This window comes from Trachemys scripta, chromosome 2, assembly GCF_013100865.1.
Source record: "Trachemys scripta elegans isolate TJP31775 chromosome 2, CAS_Tse_1.0, whole genome shotgun sequence".
In the NCBI taxonomy this organism is placed as follows: Eukaryota; Metazoa; Chordata; order Testudines; family Emydidae; genus Trachemys; species Trachemys scripta.
In genome coordinates this window covers 9,495,499-9,516,252 of record NC_048299.1, presented here as the reverse complement: position 1 = coordinate 9,516,252, position 20,754 = coordinate 9,495,499, and the positions used below count along the sequence as shown (strand labels likewise).

The 20,754-nt window shown below is 43.4% G+C and overlaps 1 protein-coding gene across 7 annotated transcripts in view; it reads left to right on the top strand.

The window, feature by feature from the left end:
- ADCYAP1R1 (ADCYAP receptor type I) overlaps positions 1-20,754 on the top strand; it is a 179,722-nt gene that overhangs the window by 27,392 nt on the left and 131,576 nt on the right. For all 7 annotated transcript variants that reach the window (XM_034759880.1, XM_034759877.1, XM_034759876.1 and 4 more), the window contains exon 2: positions 15,595-15,759. In XM_034759880.1, the coding sequence (XP_034615771.1) occupies positions 15,709-15,759 (51 nt within the window). In that variant the 5' untranslated portion in view covers positions 15,595-15,708. The remainder of the gene's footprint in view (positions 1-15,594; positions 15,760-20,754) is intronic.

The window sequence follows — 20,754 nt, the reverse complement described above, 5'->3', positions numbered from 1 at the left end:
TGCTGAGATAAAGTTTCTTGATACCTTAAATGACTGCTTCTTGGAGCAGCTAGTCCTGGAACCCACAAGAGGAGAGGAAGGCAATTCTTGATTTAGTCCTAAGTGGAGCACAGGATCAGGTCCAAGAGGTGAATATAGCTGGACCGCTTGGTAATAGTGACCGTAATATAATGAAATTTAACGTCCTTGTGGCAGGGAAAACACCACAGTGGCCCAACACTGTAGTATTTAATTTCAGAAAGGAGAACTGCACAAAATTGAGGAGGTTAGTTAAACAGAAATTAAAGGGTACAGTGCCAAAAGTAAAATCTCTGCAAGCTGCATGAAAACTTATTAAAGGCATAATAGAGGCTCCACTTAAATGTATACCCCAAATTAAAAAACAAACAAACAAAAAACATAGTAAGAGAACCAAAAAAGAGCCACCGTGGCTAAACAACAAAGTAAAAGAAGCAGTGAGAGGCAAAAAGCCATCCTTTAAAAAGTGGAAGTGAAATCCTAGTGAGGAAAATAGAAAGGAGCATAAACTCTGGCAAATGAAGTGTAAAAATATAATTAGGAAGGCCAAAAACGAATTTGAAGTATAGCTAGTCAAAGACTCAAAAAGTAATAGCAATTTTTTTTAAGTGCATCAGAAGCAGGAAGCCTGCTAAACAACCAGTGAGGCCACTGGACAATCAAGATGCTAAAGGAGCACTCAAGGACGATAAGGCCATTGTGGAGAAACTAAATGAATTCTTTGCATTGGTCTTCACAATTGAGGATGTGAGGGAGATTCCCAAACCTGAGCCATTCTCTTTAGGTGACAAATCTGAGGAACTGTCCCCAGATTGAGGTGTCATTAGAGGAGGTTTTGGAACAAATTGATAAACTAAACAGTAATAAGTCACCAGGACCAGATGGTATTCACCCAAGAGTTCTGAAGGAACTCAAATGTGAAATTGCAGGACTACTAACTGTAGTCTGTAAACTATCATTTAAATCAGCTTCTTATCAAATGACTGGAGGATAGCTAATGTGACGCCAATTTTTTAAAAGGGCTCCAGAGGTGACCCTGGCAATTACAGGCCGGTAAGCCTGACTTCACTACCAGGCAAATTGGTTGAAACTATAGTAAAGAACAAAATTTTCAGATGCCTAGATGGACATAATTTGTTGGGGAATAGTCCACATGGTTTTTGTAAAGGGAAATCATGCCTCACCAATCTACTAGAATTCTTTGAGGGGGTCAACAAGCATGTGGACAAAGGGGGTCCAGTGGATATAGTGTATTTAGATTTTCAGAAAGTCTTTGACAAGCAGTGGTGCTGGAACAATTGTTATAGTTGGGATGCTGAGAGCCATTGAACCAAACTGTAAACCCTGTATATGCTGGAAACCACTTCAAGCCAGGGGGTGCTGCAGCACCCCCCCATACCCCTAGTTCCAGCACCTATGTTGACAAGGTCCCTCACCAAAGGCTCTTAAGCAAAGTAAGCAGTCATGGGATAAGAGGGACGGTTCTCTCATGGATTGGTAACTAGTTAAAAGATAGGAAACAAAGGGTAGGAATAAATGGTCAGTTTTCAGAATGGAGAGAGGTAAATAGTGGTGTCCCCCAAGGGTCTGTACTGGGCCCAGTCCTATTCAACATATTCATAAATGATCAGGAAAAAGGGGTAAACAGTGAGGTGGCAAAATTTGCAGATGATACAAAACTACTTAAGGTAGTTAAGTCCCAGGCAGACTGCAAAGAGCTACAAAAGGAGCTCTCAAAACGGTGTGACTGGGCAACAAAATGGCAGATGAAATTCAATGTTGATAAATGCAAAGTAATGCACATTAGAAAACATAATCCCAACTAGACATATAAAATGGTGGGGTCTAAATTAGCTGTTACCACTCAAGAAATAGATCTTGGAGTCATTGTGGATAGTTCTCTGAAAATATCCACTCAAAAAGCGCACTGGCAGTCAAAAAAGCAAACAATGTTGGGAATCATTAAGAAATGGATAGATAATAAAACAGAAAATATCATATTGCCTCAGAAAAGGGCAACACAAATGCTTAGGGGTATGGAATGGCTGCCATATTAGGAGAGATGAAAAGTCCCATTTTGACAGAGTTCCCCAGGTGGACTATGCATTGTGTGAAGAAGTACTTCCTTTTGTTTGTTTTAAACTTTCTGCCTATTAATTTCCTTTGGTGACCCCTAGTTCTTGTGTTACGAGAAGGAGTAAATAACATTTCCTCATTTACTTTCTCCACACCAGTCATGATTTTATAGACCTCTTTCATATCCCCCCTTACTTAATCGTCTCTTTTTCAAGATGAAATATCCCAGTCTTATTAATCTCTCCTCATATGGAAGCCATTCCATATCCCTAATAATTTTTGTTGCCTTTTTCTGAACCTTTTCCAATTCCAATATATATATATTTTTTGAGCTGGGGCGACCACATCTGCACGCAGTATTCAAGCTGTGGGCGTAGCATGGATTTGTAATAGACGGTGAAAAGGCCTTTATTCCCTGCTGAAGGGAAAACACACTGTTCTGGCTTCCTCTAGATTCTGTTTCATTTCTCACTGTGTCAAGTAAAGGAAGGATGCTGCTTTTTTTGCAGCAGGGGGCCCAATCCTATGAGGGGCTGAATGCTCCCTATCTGTCTAACCGTCCAAGTTATTATACTGCATTCATCATCGAGGTGTTTACCTTCCTGCAACTCCCACTAAAGTCATGCATGGCTCTGGGAAAGGCACATAACAGGGAAGAGAGTGAATTACTGTGTAAACAATAACTTGGTGCCATGCGTTTATTATGCCCTCCTGCTGTAGCTAGCACTACCTGCTGTGGTCTTCGCGGCTCCCCAGTGAGGGCAGAGCTGATCAAAGGGATCTTCACTTCAAAGGTTTGCTTTAGTGGTTTTCAGAAACCAGGGACTTCATTTGCTGTACTCCATACGGCCACACTTCCAAAGCCCTGAGGGGTGGAGGAGGTTGAGCTGTCACTTTGTCTCAAGCCTGGCATCCCATCTGAAGCAGCTGGATTTGTTTCCTAGAATGCATGAGGCCTTGTTTGAACAAGAATTGCTTTCAAAACCACACTCCAGGTGTGGTAGCTAGTTTGGTCGGTGGCTCCATGGAATGGGCAAAGTGTTGTCGTTGAAATCCAGTGGATCTTAGAGTGCTGGGGTCTCAGCCTGGTACTGCAGGGAACAGCGCCATTCGTGCCCCTTGCCTGGCTGACTTGAATATTTAAGCAAACGCTGGTGAGAAGGTGGTCCCTTCCATTGCTAAGTATCTGTGTGCTTGATTAACCTCCATGGGTTCAAGGAGTGTGGCTTGTACTCAAGAGGAAATTCACTCCTAGAGGAGTGCAGGGGGCAGTACCTCAGAAGTGGCCACCGGTACCGCCCCGTATGCAGCCGACATTAAAGGGCTTCTGCGGCAGCGCTTTAAGGACCCTTTAATGTCGCTGCCCCTTTTGCCTCCTAGGGACCCTACTGGCAGTACCGCCAGGGACTGGGGGCAGGGGGGGGGGGCATAAAAGGGGCAGCTGCCCTGGGGCCCAGCAATTTAAAAAGGCCCAGGGCTCCTAGCGACTGCTACCATGGCAGTAGCTGGAGCCCTAGGCCCTTTTAAATAGCCATTAGAGCCCTGAGTGGCATGGCCCAGGCAGCTTGGATGGGCTGGCTGGGGGAGGCTGACCCCCAACCCCACCCTTTTTGCCCGAGCCCCTGCCCCTTCTTCCCACGGCCTAGTCCCTTCCAGAGGCCTGGAGCCGGGCTTCCGTATCGATAAGTCTTCTACATTACTTTCACCCCTGACTGGCTGTTTATATTATTTGTATTACGGTGGCAACTGAGGACCCCAATGAAATCAGGCTGTGTTGTTCTAGTACCTACATATACTAAGAGATGGACCTTGCCCCACAGAACTTGCAATCTAGATGGAGACAAGAGAGAGGGGAAAGGAATATTGTCATTCCCATTTTACAGAGGGAGAATCGATTCACAGAGACTGACTTGCCCAAGGACATACATTCAGTCTGTGGCAAAGCTGGGAATTGAACCTAGATCTTCCTGAATCTCAGACTAGTGTCTTAACTATCATTTATTTATCTTGTTGTGGTAGCACCGAGCAACCCCACCCATGGATCAAGTCCCCATTGTGCTAGGTGTCGTACACACAAAGAACAAAACGTTGGTCCCTTCCCCAAAAAGCTTACAATCTAAGTATTGGACCATCCTTTTTCACCAATGTGTTTTGTGACTGGAGATCTTGCCTGGAAAACCAGTATCTTTCTTTTATAGCTTGTTTCCCCCCTGTTCTCCTGCCTTCTAAAACAACAGTACATAATATCTCAGAAAGATGGAAGCAACTGAATTGCAGCACCAGGCCTGTTCTGAGATGCATCTTTCTGATGCTGAAGCTCTCTAGGTTTCCAGGTGTCATAGATGGGAATAATTTTCTTTACCAAGCAAGGCAACAGAAAGGAAATATTCACCAAAGTCTGGTGAGAATTAGCCTGTGCAAGCTTGCTTACTGTGGCACAGATTTGCTGGAGAGACTGACAGATCCTCATCTGGGACATCACTGTAGACTTGCCGAGTCTGCTCACTGAAGAAGAGGCCATTAGTTTCAGAAAGGCAGTGCAGATTGCATGGGAAAATAATAATAAAGACTCCAACATAGATGGCTAGCGAAGATCACTTGGCTCATCCAGTCTGCATCCCTCTTCAATTTTGCTGCAATTCTGACCATCTCTCTTGCTGGTTGCCAAAGTTACAGGAGACTGTTTTATTTTCATATCAAATTCATGTGTTTTTTCCCCCCTTCAGCTTCAAGCAGTTGTCCACTTCTTTCCACTTTCTCAGATAACTCCCTTCCTTTGTTCATTTTGTTACCTTGATTTTACTGAAAGAGGGGAAGTCTTGGGAAAGGCATGGCCATTTGTGTCTAGGAGGCAGAATGGTCTGGTGTTGGGAGACATTGGTTTCATTTCCAGTCTGTTACTCAATGCTGGATGAGTCCCTTAGGGCATATTCTTCAAAGGTGCCCCCCCACTTTGGCCTCAGTTGGCGTTGTTGATCGGTGATAAAGTTGTTAGTTTGTTGTTGAAAGCACTTCTGAAAAATCAGGTCCTTAACTTCTCAGCACCTCAATTTGCTCCTTTGGTTCATGGCATAGTGATACTTTGATCAAATGCTCTAGGTAAGCATTTTTCCACCATATATAAATCCAGTTTACTTAGTGCCTCCTCATTATTTTTTCCTCCCCATCTATAGTTCTAATTTCCTGTACTCATTCTTTTCCTCTAGCTTTTGTTTTCTGTATTCTTCCTAAGTTTTAGGGATCAGAGTTATGCTGGACATTCCAGGTATGTTGACAAGTGAATGAGCCCCTTTTGATGGTACCACAAAAGAAACACAGATTTGTCTTGCAAATGTACCACTTCCCAGATTGCCTGTGCACACAGCTTGCTTACAGCTCAGTATCCTGACCCTCAGGCACCATTTGTGCATACAGAAGGGTAATCGGGTCTAATTGCATTCTTAAGGGGTCCTCGACCACTCAGAGCCCATAGGCTTCATAGAGGAACAGCACTACTAGGAACCTTACTGCCTAGCCACCAGCAATAGACTCCACCGTCCAACAGGGGTTTGTGAACATTCCGTAAAATGCCGCTAGAGGAGAAGTACATTATTTTCTTTTAAAGGGGCCTTACGAAACTGTGTGATCATTATGTAAGGTTGCTTCAGGGCATGAAGAGTGGCACTCTCACTACCCGGGTTGTGCATTTGATTTCTCTGTATAGTAATATTGGCTCTTTCATTATGGTGGCGCATTGTAGCTTATGTTTTCTTTGCACCATATGAACTGTGCGTTTCTGGTTCCAGAAGCTATGCAAGCAGAACACTTGCTCATAAAAACAACTGCCCACAGATAATGTATTATTAATTCTTTAGTTAGTTAACACAGGTATGTTGTGCCGGTAGGTGTGCATGGAGCTTTGCATAGCCATTAAAGAGACAGGTCTCAATTGTCAAAAGTGACTGGTCATTTTTGGGTGCCTGAGTCAAGACACTGCAGGGACCTGCTTTTCAGAGGGCAGGTGCTGAGCACTTTTTGAAAATTCAGGCCCCTGGAAGCTGTTTTAGGTTGGGCTCCTGAAAATTGAGGCTCCCAACATCACTAGCCTGGTAACTTAGAAAATGATCCTAGTCTAGAGGAGTTTACAATGGCAAGGCTTTGAGATGCTGGGGAAATACCCTAGGGCAAAGGGAGGCCTGGTAGCAGAGGGACCTGAAATAAGGTAGTGGGGATGCTATGTATTGTGTTACCCATTGTGTTCCTTTCTTCTAAGCATTATTTTCATATATGGGTGGTTCATGAATTTAGGATTAATCCTGTCCTGGGCCAGACCAGTGGCCAGTACCAGCTGCTTCAGAGGAAGAGGCAAGAGATTTGAGGGTAAAGTAGTAATAACTACATCACAATATTGACATAGGTCACTCCCATAAGGCTATGGTTCCTGGCCTTTTGGAGTAGCTGTATCAATGAACCAGGCCACCACCATATTTCTTGTCCTGCCTCTATCTTCCTCACCTCACCAATGATGAACTTGGGGCTCAGTATCTATACAATGGCTCTTGCTTGCATGTTGCTCAGTTAAGCATGCTCTGGACTATGCATCTTAGACTCCTTCAGACTCTCACGTACTCAGAGGGCTGGGGCCCTAAGTTCTCTTATAGAGTGAACGTGCATGGCTGAAAAAGGAATGGGTAGCACTGGAGTCCAGCTTAGAGTTCATGAAAATGCGTCAAAAGGTGCCTAAGGTGTTGACTCAAGGATCCTTCCCCACTCATTCTGCTTCTCCAGGTTCAGCCAGGCACAATTGCAGTCCTAGCTAGCACACCTAGGGCAACTGAAAGGGGGTGGAAGGAGACAGATCTGTGGCTCCACTAATCTCTTCACTGACCAGCAGGTCTGGCCAGCCATGGAGTGAGTACACACTGCACCCTCCTGAGGGGGTGTAGCAGTGCATGTGAAACCCCCTTCAGGCCAGTTTACCAAAGTTGCCTCTAGATTCACCTGGGTCTACACCACCCCTAGCATAGGTCAGAGTGAGATTTAAAAAGAAAGGGCTGTGAGAGGATTCGGCTCTGGAGCAAGCTATGCCCTGGTTAGAAATAACTCTGGTCTGTTGACCTTTAGGGTACACATCTATTTGCCTGGGGTGCTACAGGGGGTGGGACGTGGTGAGGTTCAGGTCTGTGGAAGGTTTTGTGTCTTGTAGGGGGCTTCACTCTGTTGACTGTGGGGATATAGATGGTTGGAATATTTTGAATCTTTTCATCAAAATTTTGATTTTCAACAATTTTCATGAAAAATTTGATGTATTTTCCAACATCTTCATTGTCTGAGGGCATGGAAGAAGGGCTACTAGAGTCTGTGACAGCTGCTCCTTCTTACAGAAATACAAAATAGGCACACTGCAGAACTAAGGAGAAAACCCAAGAAGGAAAAGAAATTCAGTCAAACAGCAGTTGCAAAACTTGGATGTACCAGCTGTAGAACACACCCCACTGGTTGGAAAAGAGTTCTTTACAGTTTCCTTTTGTACATGCTCCTAACACAGTACAGCAACTGAGTGTATTCTTACCTTTGTGATCTCATCAGGCATATTAGTTAGAAAAGGACAACATACATCACAGATACCACAAAAGGGTAATTAACCCATCTGTGAGGACAAAAGGAAAAGTCTCATTCTATTTTTACTTGGCCTACTAATGCTCCTTAAACACAGTTTTATAAATATTTCCTTGCAATTGACTATTCATGTGCATTAGTTAAGAAAGTCGTGCCATTCCAACTGACTGAAGTTTTTTGAGGGTTGTTGACAGAATAATGGCATAAAAGAGAACCGATAGGTGGTGTAGTGGAAAAATTTCCTCTACACAGGAATTACTGAGTGGATTCTTTGGCCTATATTATGCAGGAAATCAGATAGACTAGTGTTTCCCAAGGTGCGGAGTATGCCCCCTGCAGGCAGGGTATATGGATAGGCCTATTAATTATTCTCCTGTGTCTTAGCTTTCATAAGTCTCTCTAGATGTTATGGTTGTGAAGAAACACATGAAAACCTGACCTGCATATAACCAATGCATCTATATCTGCCTGAGTTTGCAGAGTGCTTGAAGCACTGACTCTGAGAGGTGTGAAGTGCTCCATTGAGTAGAATGGGTGCTAACTCAGATGTCAGTGATGATATTTTAAATGTCAACATTGTTAGCTATTTTACTGCTTATCCAAGCATGTAAGAAAGGAGAGGAAGTATCATATTATAAAGATCTATGGTCTCCACTCATCTTAGATAGACTTAACAAGAGATGGGTGGGGATGAAAGGGTGGGATTTTAAATTTTAAAATTTTGGGAAATGTTGGTCTAGATGATCACAATACTCCCTACAAGCCTTACGGGTCTCTGAGATATAGTGGATTTGGACTTTATAAAAGCTTTGGATAAAGCCCTTTCTGAGAGTCTTCTAAGGAATCTTGTCATGAGATGAGGTGGAGTTTTGTTATGGGTTAGAAACTCTTTTTGAAACAAAGTGTCGGGAATAAATAGTGAATATTAAATATGGCAGGCGGTTAATAGTGAGTGTTTTGAGAAGCCAGGATAGGTCTGCTATTGTTTATACTATTGAAAATCTGAAAGATGGGGTGGATGGTCAGAAAATTGAGCCAGATTTTCAGCTGTTGAAAACTCGTGTAGCTCCATTGAAGTCAGTAGTCAATTCAAGATCTGGCCCATTTAGGTGCTACCAGGTCACAATCACACAAATTAGGAACATCGCAGAACTCTCCTTTTTAACATGGAAATTACGAGGCCAGAAAACCTAACACCATCTGTAGACTGGTTTCAATTATTTTCAGGCAAAACGACATTCAACATTGTATAAGCTTCTGTCCTCAGTTGCTTATACTTGGAGAGGAAAGTAGCCATGGTTCTGAATTGTAAAAGCAGCAGATGTAATCTCTCCTTCTAATATGGCAGCATTCATCAACTTTAGATGCTTGGACCATGTCACCAAAACATGTGTCAATCAGAATCTTGAAGTGAACCTAGATGTTAGTTCCACTGGTGGCCATGTTGTCTGGGCCTATCTCAGTTGCCAAATGTGCTCTGACAGTTGCCATGCCTTATAGTCTAATCCATCCCATTCCTTTCTGAGGATCCCCAAACTGTCCTGAATGGCTTTTGACACTAATAGCACTGTTGACTCTTTCCAGCAGGAAACCTTGCTGAAACCTTGGCTATTTGATTAGAACTCCCGTGCAGTAACCCTTCCACCCCTGTGCTTCTGTAGCTAACAAAAGATATTGCAATCAGAAAATTTCACGTAAGGGCTTTGCCATTTAGGGATGGAATAAACAAAGATGAATGTGTTTCATTTTTAAAAAAAGGCTCAGGGCTAAGTCCTCCACTAGCATAAATCACTCTAGCTCCATTTACTTCAGTGGAGCTAGGCTGATTCACACCTGCTGAGGATCTGGCTTCAAACTTCCAAACCCCACTAAGTCATTGCTGATAAAGATGATAGAGATGGAAAAACCTATTATGATGTTCTTCCCTGCTGCCTTTACAAGATTGTCCCCTATTCTATATTTTCTAGTGTCCAGTCTAGTTTACTAAGTAATTAGTCATCTACCACTTTCCCACTGGGTGACTCTTGTATAGTACAGCTGATCTTGCTATCAAGAAGGCCTACTTGATGGTCAGTCTAAATACCCCAACATGCCACCCATCAGTGGAATAAGGTTATGGAACAGCCATCCAGTAGCAGGAGTGGAGGTTAACAACCTAAATGGTTTTAAGATGGAGCTTGATACATTTATTAATGGGATTATATGACACAGTTGCCTGAGATAGTACCAGGAGGTCCCTTCCAGTCCTATATTCCTCAATACTCTTGTATTGCATTATAGCCAGCTCTAACCAATTCTCTTCCTTCTCCTACACTTGTAGGTGGTTTCCGTAGACCTCTTTAGTTGTTGCTTAGCCAAGCTGCACATACTTGGTTGCTCTTTTAAAGATGTTCTCACCATAGGTGAGTTCCTGCAGCCCTCGCCTGACCTAAGAGGGAGTCTGAAGGGAATTCCTGAAGCTGCAGGCAACATACTCATGTGCTATGAATTAGGGACCCCACCTCTGCTAGCCCCGATGATGGGATTGGTGTGGTTATACCCAGGGTGTTTTAGTTTATATAGGTTTCAGAGTAGCAGCCGTGTTAGTCTGTATCCGCAAAAAGAAGAACAGGAGTACTTGTGGCACCTTAGAGACTAACAAATTTATTAGAGCATAAGCTTTCGTGGACTACAGCCCACTTCTTCGGATGCATATAGAATGGAACATATATTGAGGAGATATATATACACACATACAGAGAGCATAAACAGGTGGGAGTTGTCTTACCAACTCTGAGAGGCCAATTAATTAAGAGAAAAAAAAAACTTTTGAAGTGATAATCAAGATAGCCCAGTACAGACAGTTTGATAAGAAGTGTGAGCATACTTACAAGGGGAGATAGAATCAATGTTTGTAATGGCTCAGCCATTCCCAGTCCTTATTCAAACCGGAGTTGATTGTGTCTAGTTTGCATATCAATTCTAGCTCAGCAGTCTCTCGTTGGAGTCTGTTTTTGAAGTTTTTCTGTTGTAATATAGCCACCCGCAGGTCTGTTACTGAATCACCAGACAGGTTAAAGTGTTCTCCCACTGGTTTTTGAGTATTTTGATTCCTGATGTCAGATTTGTGTCCATTAATTCTTTTGCGTAGAGACTGTCCGGTTTGGCCAATGTACATGGCAGAGGGGCATTGCTGGCACATGATGGCATATATCACATTGGTAGATGTGCAGGTGAACGAGCCCCTGATGGTATGGATGATGTGATTAGGTCCTATGATGATGTCACTTGAATAGATATGTGGACAGAGTTGGCATCGGGGTTTGTTACAAGGATAGGTTCCTGGGTTAGTGGTTTTGTTCAGTGATGTGTGGTTGCTGGTGAGTATTTGCTTTAGGTTGGGGGGTTGTCTGTAAGCGAGGACAGGTCTGTCTCCCAAGATCTGTATATATAGAAGAGACAGACAGACAGACAATGTGTGTGTTAAAGGTGAATAACTGAAACCCAGTCAATAATACATGCAGTCCCAGCTCCCTCTTATACTATAAGCCATAACAAAGCAGATTGAAATACTTAAATAATTAGGAACCACAGGTTCACACCTCAGCAGTAGATAAACTGAGAGCCATGCAGGTGAATTTTCTTTTGTTACTCGGATGAGACCTAGATAACAGTTTGTGTCTGCTGTACACGGACATGGAAAAATCCCATTAACTCACGGTCCTGTCAGAGTAGGATTGTTCCAGATAATAAATTAGAATTCCCTCCATTTCTTTGTCCAGTACATTTTTCACTGGTTTAAGCAATGGTGCTTTCACAGGTTATCTTGGAGGAAACTATTCCAATCTCAATAGACCTTACTTGGATTTTTTTTTCCTGGTATGCAACCTCGTTTTTCTTTTAGCAGCTTCATCCCATTGCTTTAGCTAAACAATCCCTCTCACTGCTTAGACTATCACCACATACGAGCCCCTCTAGTCCTCATTTGGCCAAACTAAGCTTTTTTTTAGTTGCTCCTTGTGCATTAGTCACTTCACCCTCTGTTGTTATTGCTCTTCCATGAATTTCTTCTGCTTCATCAATGAGATTGAGTTGCCCAGGCATTCACATGGTATTCATTTCACCAGGACTTACTTGATGTGATCTTTGTATCTGTAACTTTACAATGTTATTAATACTATTTGTAGCTCTATTATTTTATTTATTATCTATTTGTATTATAGTAGAAACTAGACCCTCCAATTTTGATCAGGGCCCAGTTGTGCCAGGTACCGTACATGAACAGAGTAAGAAATATTCCTTGCCTTGAAGAGTTTACAAGAGTAGGCAAGACAGATAGATGGTGGGAGAAAGATGGGGAACTGACGCAAAGAGAGATTAAATGATACAGAAAATTTACAGCAAAACTGAAAATTGAACCAACGTGTCCCAAGTCTGTTTAGTGCCTTAATCACAAGACCATCCTCTTCTTTGTCTCGCTCTGATCTTGTTTGTCCCGATCCAGCCAAGAAAGGCAAATATTGTTTTGGTATCAATCGAAAAGCCAGTCCACCCTAAAAATGACACTCCCAACACTGACACCCCTTCTACTGATCATAAAATCATTTAAATAAAACAAAACCTCCAAACCCTACCCCAAGCAGAGTTCTGATCCTGTAAAGGGAGAAGTTCCAGACACTCCATAATATCCACTAAGGTCTTCACTATTTCTTGGGATTTTACACGAAGGGTGCATTAGGTACTGTGGTGAGGGGTGTCATTAGAAAACTTAAGGTAGATAAATGGATTTCTATGTATCTATGAGGTTACCCATCACCGTGATATCTGCGTGCTAGCCTAAATGCTGATCCTGGTCACTATCGTTATGGTATCACTGTCATCCCTATATTTTTCTGCATGATTGTTTTCCAGATGTCCCTCATTCCATCATATTGGTTTATCATTTTTGAAGTAGAGATACTCAATATATATTTCCAAGGAGGGGAATGAAAACATCCATTTCTCTTATAAATGGAGTGTGCATTATGGAAACGTTTGAGTTGAATGGCTTCCGGCGATTAATTTAAGCGTGTGCTGCTTTATTGTTTTCCTTCCTACCATGGGTTCCCTATGGAAAAAAGTGAGCAGAGATCAGTTCTAGCCATTAACCGGGGTTTCAAACAGGAGGCCTTTACAAAGCGTGACTGCTGTGCAGTTTTTCTGCTTGCGTTGTTGTAGACTCCTACTGCATATTAAAAAAAAAAAAGTCAAAGGCAGGGGAAAAAATAGACAATTAAATAAAGCTGAAAAATGGTCATGTGTAGAGATGTGCAAATAGATTTTTTTTTTTTTTGGCTCACTGGCTGTATCAAAAAATCAAAAAATATTGTTTCAGGTCACTGAACAAAATATTTCGTTTAACCCAAAACAAACTGTTTCATTTAGCTTTAGAGCTTTAACCTTTAAAAATAAATAAATAAAACTGAAGAACATTTTGGGAAAAAAATCATTTTGAATAAAAAAAAAAAAAGGTTCATTCTGAAAAAGTCAAAATGAAACATGTCAGTTGTTCTGGAAAAATGTTTATAGATTTTTCGTATCAAAACAACTTGATGAATTTTACACCAATTTGTGTATTTCTGTCAACACAGGGTTTGCATTTTCAGTGAAAAACAGTTTTACCCGAAAAAGTTCAGCCCTGCTCTAGGCGTGTGTGTGTGTGTGTGTGTGTGTGTGTGTGTGTGTGTGTGTGTGTGTGTGTAAGACATGGCAAGAGGATTGGTTTCAAAATCTGGTTGAAGGAATTCTGACAAATCATGTTTGTTTTTTAAAGCCAGATAATGGGGGTGTCTTAGGTTCACCGGGGGGGGGGAGGGGGGCTGTTCTGTTTTTTTAAGTGCTGTATAAAGCTGATTAGTTTGGAATACTGGAGAGCAGGGCGAACGGGTGGTTTAGAGTTGAATTGGGGGATAGGCAGCCCTTGACTCTAGATTGCTCTTAACTCTACATCAGCCAGGGGGAATTTTGTATGGATGGACGCTGGCAATGCCATGAATTCTTATTGAATTTAACATGTGCGAGCTTCCACCCATGTGGATTCAGTGGGAGAATCGGGGCCCTGGGTCATGAGAAACTGAAAAATGTCCTTGTCTAATGCCTAGGTGACTAGATTTGGAAGTCTCAATCCAGTTTGTGATGGGCAGGTTTCCATGTCTCACTTGTACAAAAACCTAGCCACTTTGTTGGCCTTCTCTACAGAGAGGCCGGGAAATGGAGAACACACACTGCTAACATAGGGCTGTAGGGAAATTTTCCACTGTCTGTGAGAAACATGGTGTGGCACTACATAGAGGACTCCAGCCTCTAGCAGTGTTGGCTCATCATCTCTTTAAAATAATTACAATAATAGAGTCCTGATGGCCATTATTTTAACACAGAGTGTCCATCCATCCATCCATCATGTAACTAGCATATTTCTAATGCATGCGTTACCATGGTAACCAAATGCCATGCAGGTCAATAAGTCATCAGCAGCTCTTCAATCTTCTCCCACACTTTCCTCCCAATATCCCTCATGTCTTGCCGTAGGAGGGTAGAGATCCGTCTCCATACCCTTCTCTGGGCTTTTCTGCCGAGGCTGCCCATAGGAGAACCAATTACCAGCTAACAATCTGAAATCCAATGCCTCTGTCTGGCTCCCATGTACACAGGCTCCTTTTAATGGAGTGACTCTTATTTTCCACCTCCTCACCACTAAATGTCAGGATGGACTTTTTCTGTCCTCCTCAGCTGAGGTCTTATCTCTCTCTCTCTCTCATTATTTGATAAAACACCAGGAAGACAGTGGAGAAGTAATTAAATTCAGTACCTGAGCAGAGAGCGAGGTGAAGGCGGGAGGGAAGAAAGGGAGGAGGGTGAGTATGGAGAGTTTTTTGTGAATCATTTTTCCTCCTCTATTTAGTTGAGGCCTGGACTGAGATGACTAATGTAGAAGGACAGGTTTTTTTTTTTTTTTTTTTTTTAAATGAAAGGCTCTCGGCTTCCTGAATGCTGATATTTTGCCAGCAAGCTGCAGTCAAGGTTGAAAGTGGAAGGAATATTGAACAGCCCTCGATTGGAGAGTTATTTCATATTTATCTTTGTCATTTATTTATTTATCTTGTTGCTTGCAACCCGTTTCCCTCCCCATCTTCCTTTTATTTCTCCTTTTACTAGACTTAGCCCACACTTTTTTCTGCATTCTTTTCTTTTGTAACAATAACTGTTCCCCCCGCCCCAACATGTATGATTCTGGTATTCATTTTTTAATTCTTTCCTTTTTTCTCCCCTCATGTATATCGTTTTTGTGTTATCTTCGATCCCTCTGTTAGATTTTCCTTTTCCCCCCTCTTTTTTTGGTCATGTTAGTGAATGGTATGCCAAACTGAGGGCCCAGGGGAATTGTGTCTTCCATATATCTCCAGAGAGCTAGGGCCAGATGCCCAGCTGCTGTCAATTGACATAGCTGGTGATGACTTCACTGGATCTAAGAGTCTAGCCCCTTGATTCAGCTCAAGAAGTGAAAGTTCCCCAGTACGTCCATCGGGGGACTCAGTCCAGTCCTTGGGTAGTTCAGTGTACATGCCTCTTCAGTCCCTGGCCTTGTACCAGTTGGTACATTCAGTCCCTTTACTTATTTTTGGAGGTGTTTAGCTTTTATCATTTACATTGTTTCAGTAGTGCCTTTGTTCCAAATTATTGTTAGCACAATTATGCCCCCTCCCCCATTCAAGGATCAGGACCCTGTTGTACTAGGAGCTGTATGCACAAGTAACAAGATGTTGGCTCTTGACTTACACAGCTCACAATCTAGGTATTGTAACCTCTGTTCCAGGCCTGTTCCTCTTTCCAGCAACTCTCCTCCTTATTTCTCATTTTTTTAATTCTCATACTGTTTCGTTGCAGAGACCTGAGCTGTGTCTTGAAGACAGCGACACTGGGATCGGCAGATGGTGTGTGCTTGAGCCACAAGAACAGCTCTAAGTTGCTACAGATTGGCTACCTATCTATTAGGAGAAGATGGCCATCTCCTTGAAGATCTGCTGCTTCACTCTTGTGCTCCTTCCTCTGGTATGGAATCCCAGGAACAATGGGTGCATGTCTCTATAACGGCGTATTGCGGGTGCATGTTTTTTAAATGCATGGGGTTGTCAGCCCACACTAGGAGAAGGGCCTGTTGCTGACAATGGTTGATGGTGCTCCAGCTTCCCCCTTAGCTGCTATTAAACCACTTTCAACGTCTAGGGCAGAGGGGGGTAGAATGATGCTCGCCGCCCTTTTTGTAAAGGAGAAGAAGGCAGGGTCATAAAGGAACATGGTCAGGGTTAAAACAGCAGCCAAGATTGTGAAGAGCCACTCGTGGTTTTGGAGGCCTCCATTTTTGGATGCTCAACTTGAGACAACCTAAAACTGGGCCTGCTTTTTAGAAAGTGCTGAGCACTCGCCCTTTTGAAAACCATGACTTTAAGGTGTGTCAAGCTGGGCACCCAAAGGCATTAGTCACTTTAAGACTCTTGAGCTGTATTCAAGAATCATAGGGATCACGAGATCTGTAGGTGAAAGATGCTCGGTAAGGATTACTTACAACTGTAGCTGTAGCAAATTACTTACAGCTACTGCCTCACTGCTTCATGCATTTCAGTTCAGCTCCTTACTAGAGTAGTGACTTCTTAGGACTTCTCAGAAACAGGACCGACTCCAGGGTTTTTGCCGCCCCAAGCGGCGAAAAAAAAAAAAGCCGCGATCACGACCGGCGGCAGCTCCACTGCGCTGCTTTCTTCTTCGGCGGCAATTTGGCGGCAAGTCCTTCCCTCCGAGAGGGACAGGGACCGTCCGCCGAATTGCCGCCGAAGAGCCCGACGTGCCGCCCCTTCCCCTGGGCCGCCCCAAGCACCTGCTTGCTCAGCTGGTGCATGGAGCCGGCCCTGCTCAGAAAACATTACATAAAGCGAGTCTATGGGATATATTGTGTTTAAACCCTGAATCCCAGCCTTATTAATAGCTCCCAGTAACTTTTGAATACAGAATGCTACACAGTTGCTTAGATATTTACATTTTAATACATCCAGACAAGCTGAGCATTTTAAAAGGCTACTTAACATCAGATTATGTAATGTATTAAACAGCTATTTGATCAAGGAGTTTGACTATCTTTTGTCTAGACATTTTGCTGCTATACGATGGATTTACAACATCTGTATCACAAGGTACAGCACGCAGCATACCACTTATACTCCTTTATTTAAACACATGTAGATGTACATTCTTCCGCCTCGGGTCTTCTTCAGAGATTATTTTCACACTCCAAATGCAGAGTTTATCAGCTGGATTCTTTGGATTGGAATGAAAACTGTAGTATGCTTCAAAAATTTGGCCTAGTCAGCAAACACAAACGTTGGCTCTGTGAATGCTTCTAGCTAGAAGCACTCAGCCCTCGATTCTTGGCTAGTTCGTCTGGTCAGATAGGAAGTCTTCCTTATAGACAAAACACTACAGGTTTGAGATCCAGATGTGACAGCAGCCATGTCCTCTTGGCTGATAAACTGACCTCTGGCAGTGGAGCCTAATGGGAATGCTCAGTGCTTCCCCTCTCGCTCGAATTTTCTGCTCTCGGAGCTCTCATTAGCTCAGCTCCGAGGTTAATGTTGTGTGAGATATGTAGCGTTGTCTGCCTTTAATGGTGGTTTCTGTGCTGGCTTCAAGCAGATACTGAGCCTGTTTATTATCTACCAGCTCCTCTTTTCTGGATTCTCCTGTTCACTTCTAGCTGTGCTTCCTACCTTTGTCTCTGCACAGATTTCAACAAGGCTCTTCCTCTTTTTCACTGCTGCTCTCTGGCCTTAAAGACAAAATGCTCTGTTCTAAAAGCATATGGATTATATGTGCAACACATTATTATTATATCCTATATAGTATTGTATTTGGGCAGGGGGAGTATAGTATTGTATTTGGGCAGGGGGAGGAATTCCTTACCTGAATTCCTAATATCAGCTTGGTTGCTGCCCTTAGACAAAGGGAGTTGTTGGCAGCACAAGTTATTTTCTCACATAAGCAGTAAGATAGAGGTAACTAGTAATATAAAATGTTAACAAAGAGAGAGATGGGCCATGGTCCCTCTGGGATCCAGAATTCAGCTTCTTCTCCTTATGTGTTAGTGTCCGTGGGAGTTCATATCTGGGTTTAAATTCAGACTGTTGGAGGCAGGAGTCATTTGGCCAATCCTGGTTTCTAGTTTGGGAAACAGGAAAGCCATGCCAATGGCATCCATCAAATATTGAAACACATTTCACTTTCTGTTCCAATGTAAATTAACTTGGATGCTCCAAAGTCCAACTGGCTGGTATAGACAATAGATGAAACAAGATAGCACACTAGAAGAACATCAGATTATGGGGACATGGAAAGGATATTGTGAATGTACAATGAGGCTATCAAAAAGAGCAGAAAACAGTGAAAAAGAAAGCTACACGGCTCTAGAAACCCACCACTCTCTCCTCCCATGCTGTATCATGGGCATTTCTAAAATTCTAAAGAAATGCACAATTCTAAAGATGAATGAATCTATATTCAACTGCAAAGCTCCAGGACAAGGCAAATTTCACTTTGATTCCTTGTGGGTACAGGAATCAAATAGGCCCTGAAAGGTTCAAAAGAGTGATTAAATGGTGAGCATGCTGTTGTCTCTTAATGTTCTCTTACACCTTCCCTCTCTTTCCATAAGAAACTAGGGTCAATGCCCATTGACTTCAGCGGAGGTCAGGATTTAGGCCCAGGTTCTCAAAAACTGAGCATTAGTCACTTTTTGAACCTGTCCCAATAGTGGTCGTATTTTTTAAATAATAAATGTTTAAGGGCTTTTCTACACCAGTGTTTTTCAACCTTTTTTTCAAAATTTCAAACGGAGGCACGGACCCCTTTGGATATCTTAGGCATAGTTTGTGGATCCCAGAGGTCTGCAGACCTCAAGTTGAAAACCACAGTTCTATGGTAACAACAACCTTTTGCAGACCCCTTAGACATATTCTGTGGACCCCCAGGGGTCCGCAGACCCCAGGTTGAAAACCATTGGTCTACACGGTATGTTAGTGCTCACTAGCTAGGGTGTAAATTTGGGAGCACACCAGTGGGTCATGCACTAACTGGCCCAGGTGGACCCTGCTGGCATGCGCTAAAAGTTCTCTAGTGCATGCCGAGACAGTCCCATTTCAAACAGCACTAAGTTAGCACGTGCCAGCAGGGTCCACCTGGCCAGGTAGTATGCAACATCCCAGGTGGCGTGCACTAATGCATCATGTCACTTGAATGAAAAGAAAATGGCCTCCCTTTCCTGTGTATTTTCTTGAGTGTGGAAATCAGCATGGTAACTTTTTTTTTTTACAAAAAAAAAAAAAAGAAAATTAACAGCAAGAAGAATGGAATGAGGTCCAATACATGCTATTACAATACCACTGTGGAACACTGAACTGTTAGCTTAATGACTTTGAAGGACAAAAAAAAAAAATCCCCATCTAGGGGTAATGTCTGTAACCAGTAGAAGAGTTTCACATATTTGAAAGTAAAGAGAGAAACTCCCCGGCTTGAGATTCAGCCCAGCACTGTGACCCCTGGTGTGGGGCTCTGTCCTGCCTAAAGGCATTTTGGGTGAAATCTTGGCTCCATTGAAGGTCGATGGGAGTTCTGCTGTTCACTTCAGTAGGGCCAGGATTTCACACACCGCACTGGAATTGCTCTCCTGGCCAGACGCTCACCAGACTGCTGTTTGGTCCCAGTGCACTAGACCTGTGTGCTCTCAAGCATTCCTTCGACACAGCAGGCAGCAGCCCTGTATTTCCCTTTGGCCTTCGTGGCATGCATCCTTGGTACAGATGGGGCTCCACAGATCAGCTGCCCCATGCCCCTAGGACCAGTGCTGAAGCCCCAAGATATGCCAATCATTTTTCCAGAGCTCGACTCTTGTGGGAACTCTGGGTTTGCAGTTCCCCTTTTAGGGACACGTGATAGTGGAAAAAGCACAAACAAGGTTTGTAAGGGTTTCCAAATGCAATTGCTTTTTACTTCGATATCCTGAGAAATGCACATTCTAGGCAAAACAATGCAACTACCAATACACATTTCCCAGCTTTAGGTTTTTGCGCATTCCTGAGTGCTCCCTGGGTTTAGCTCAGAGACCTCTGGAGTGTCCTGGATCCTTTCTCTCCTCTTGTACATGCCTTCCTCTCCAGATCATGGAGTCTCTCTGGTCCCTTCTCTCTCTCAAATATTCAGTGAAAGACCATCTCTTTGTCAGGTAACCCCCACTCAGCCGTATCTGGTTATCAGAGCCCCTCACCAGGTGATCCATTGCTTACATACCTCCCAACTTGAATTCAGATTTGGTGGTTTGACTTATGTGGCAGTTATTTTTTGTCCTAGGGTGCTCCCTTTAAAAAGGGCAATCATCAATATTTAACAACCCTCTGTTGTTAGTCCTTTGCCACCACTCGAGATGTTAGTCCAAGGCAGAAGTAAAAAGACATCAGGACAGCATGGACCAGACCTTACAATCAAAATGGCGTTGCCAGTCTGACAGAGAGATAGAGTCCCTAAAATCAGACAAAATCCCAAAGCTGTACGTAGACAGTGCCCTAACCAGGGGTGGCTCTATGCTTTTTGTTGCCCCAAGCACGGCAGTCAGGCGGCGGATTCAGTGGCGTTTCTGCGGGTGATCTGCCGGTCCGAAACCGCAGGACCGGCAGACGTCCCGCAGGCATGACGCCGAAGGCTGCCTGACTGCCGCCCTCGCGGCAACCGGTATGCCGCCCCCTGCAGCTTGCCGCCCCAGGCACGCGCTTGCAGCACTGGTGCCTGGAGCCACCCCGGGCTCTAACTCCTGACTCATCAAACAGGCAGCTGATGAATTGAAGAGATACAGCAGGTGTTCAAGATGGCAGAACAAGGTGGCAAACAAAAAGCCTCTTGCACTTGTGCTAGTGAGGCTGGGAGAGGGAACTGAGCGGAGGCTGATGCTAGATAAGATGAGGAATTGGGAATGACAAGCTTAATGAGATTTGTAGACTCAGACTTTCA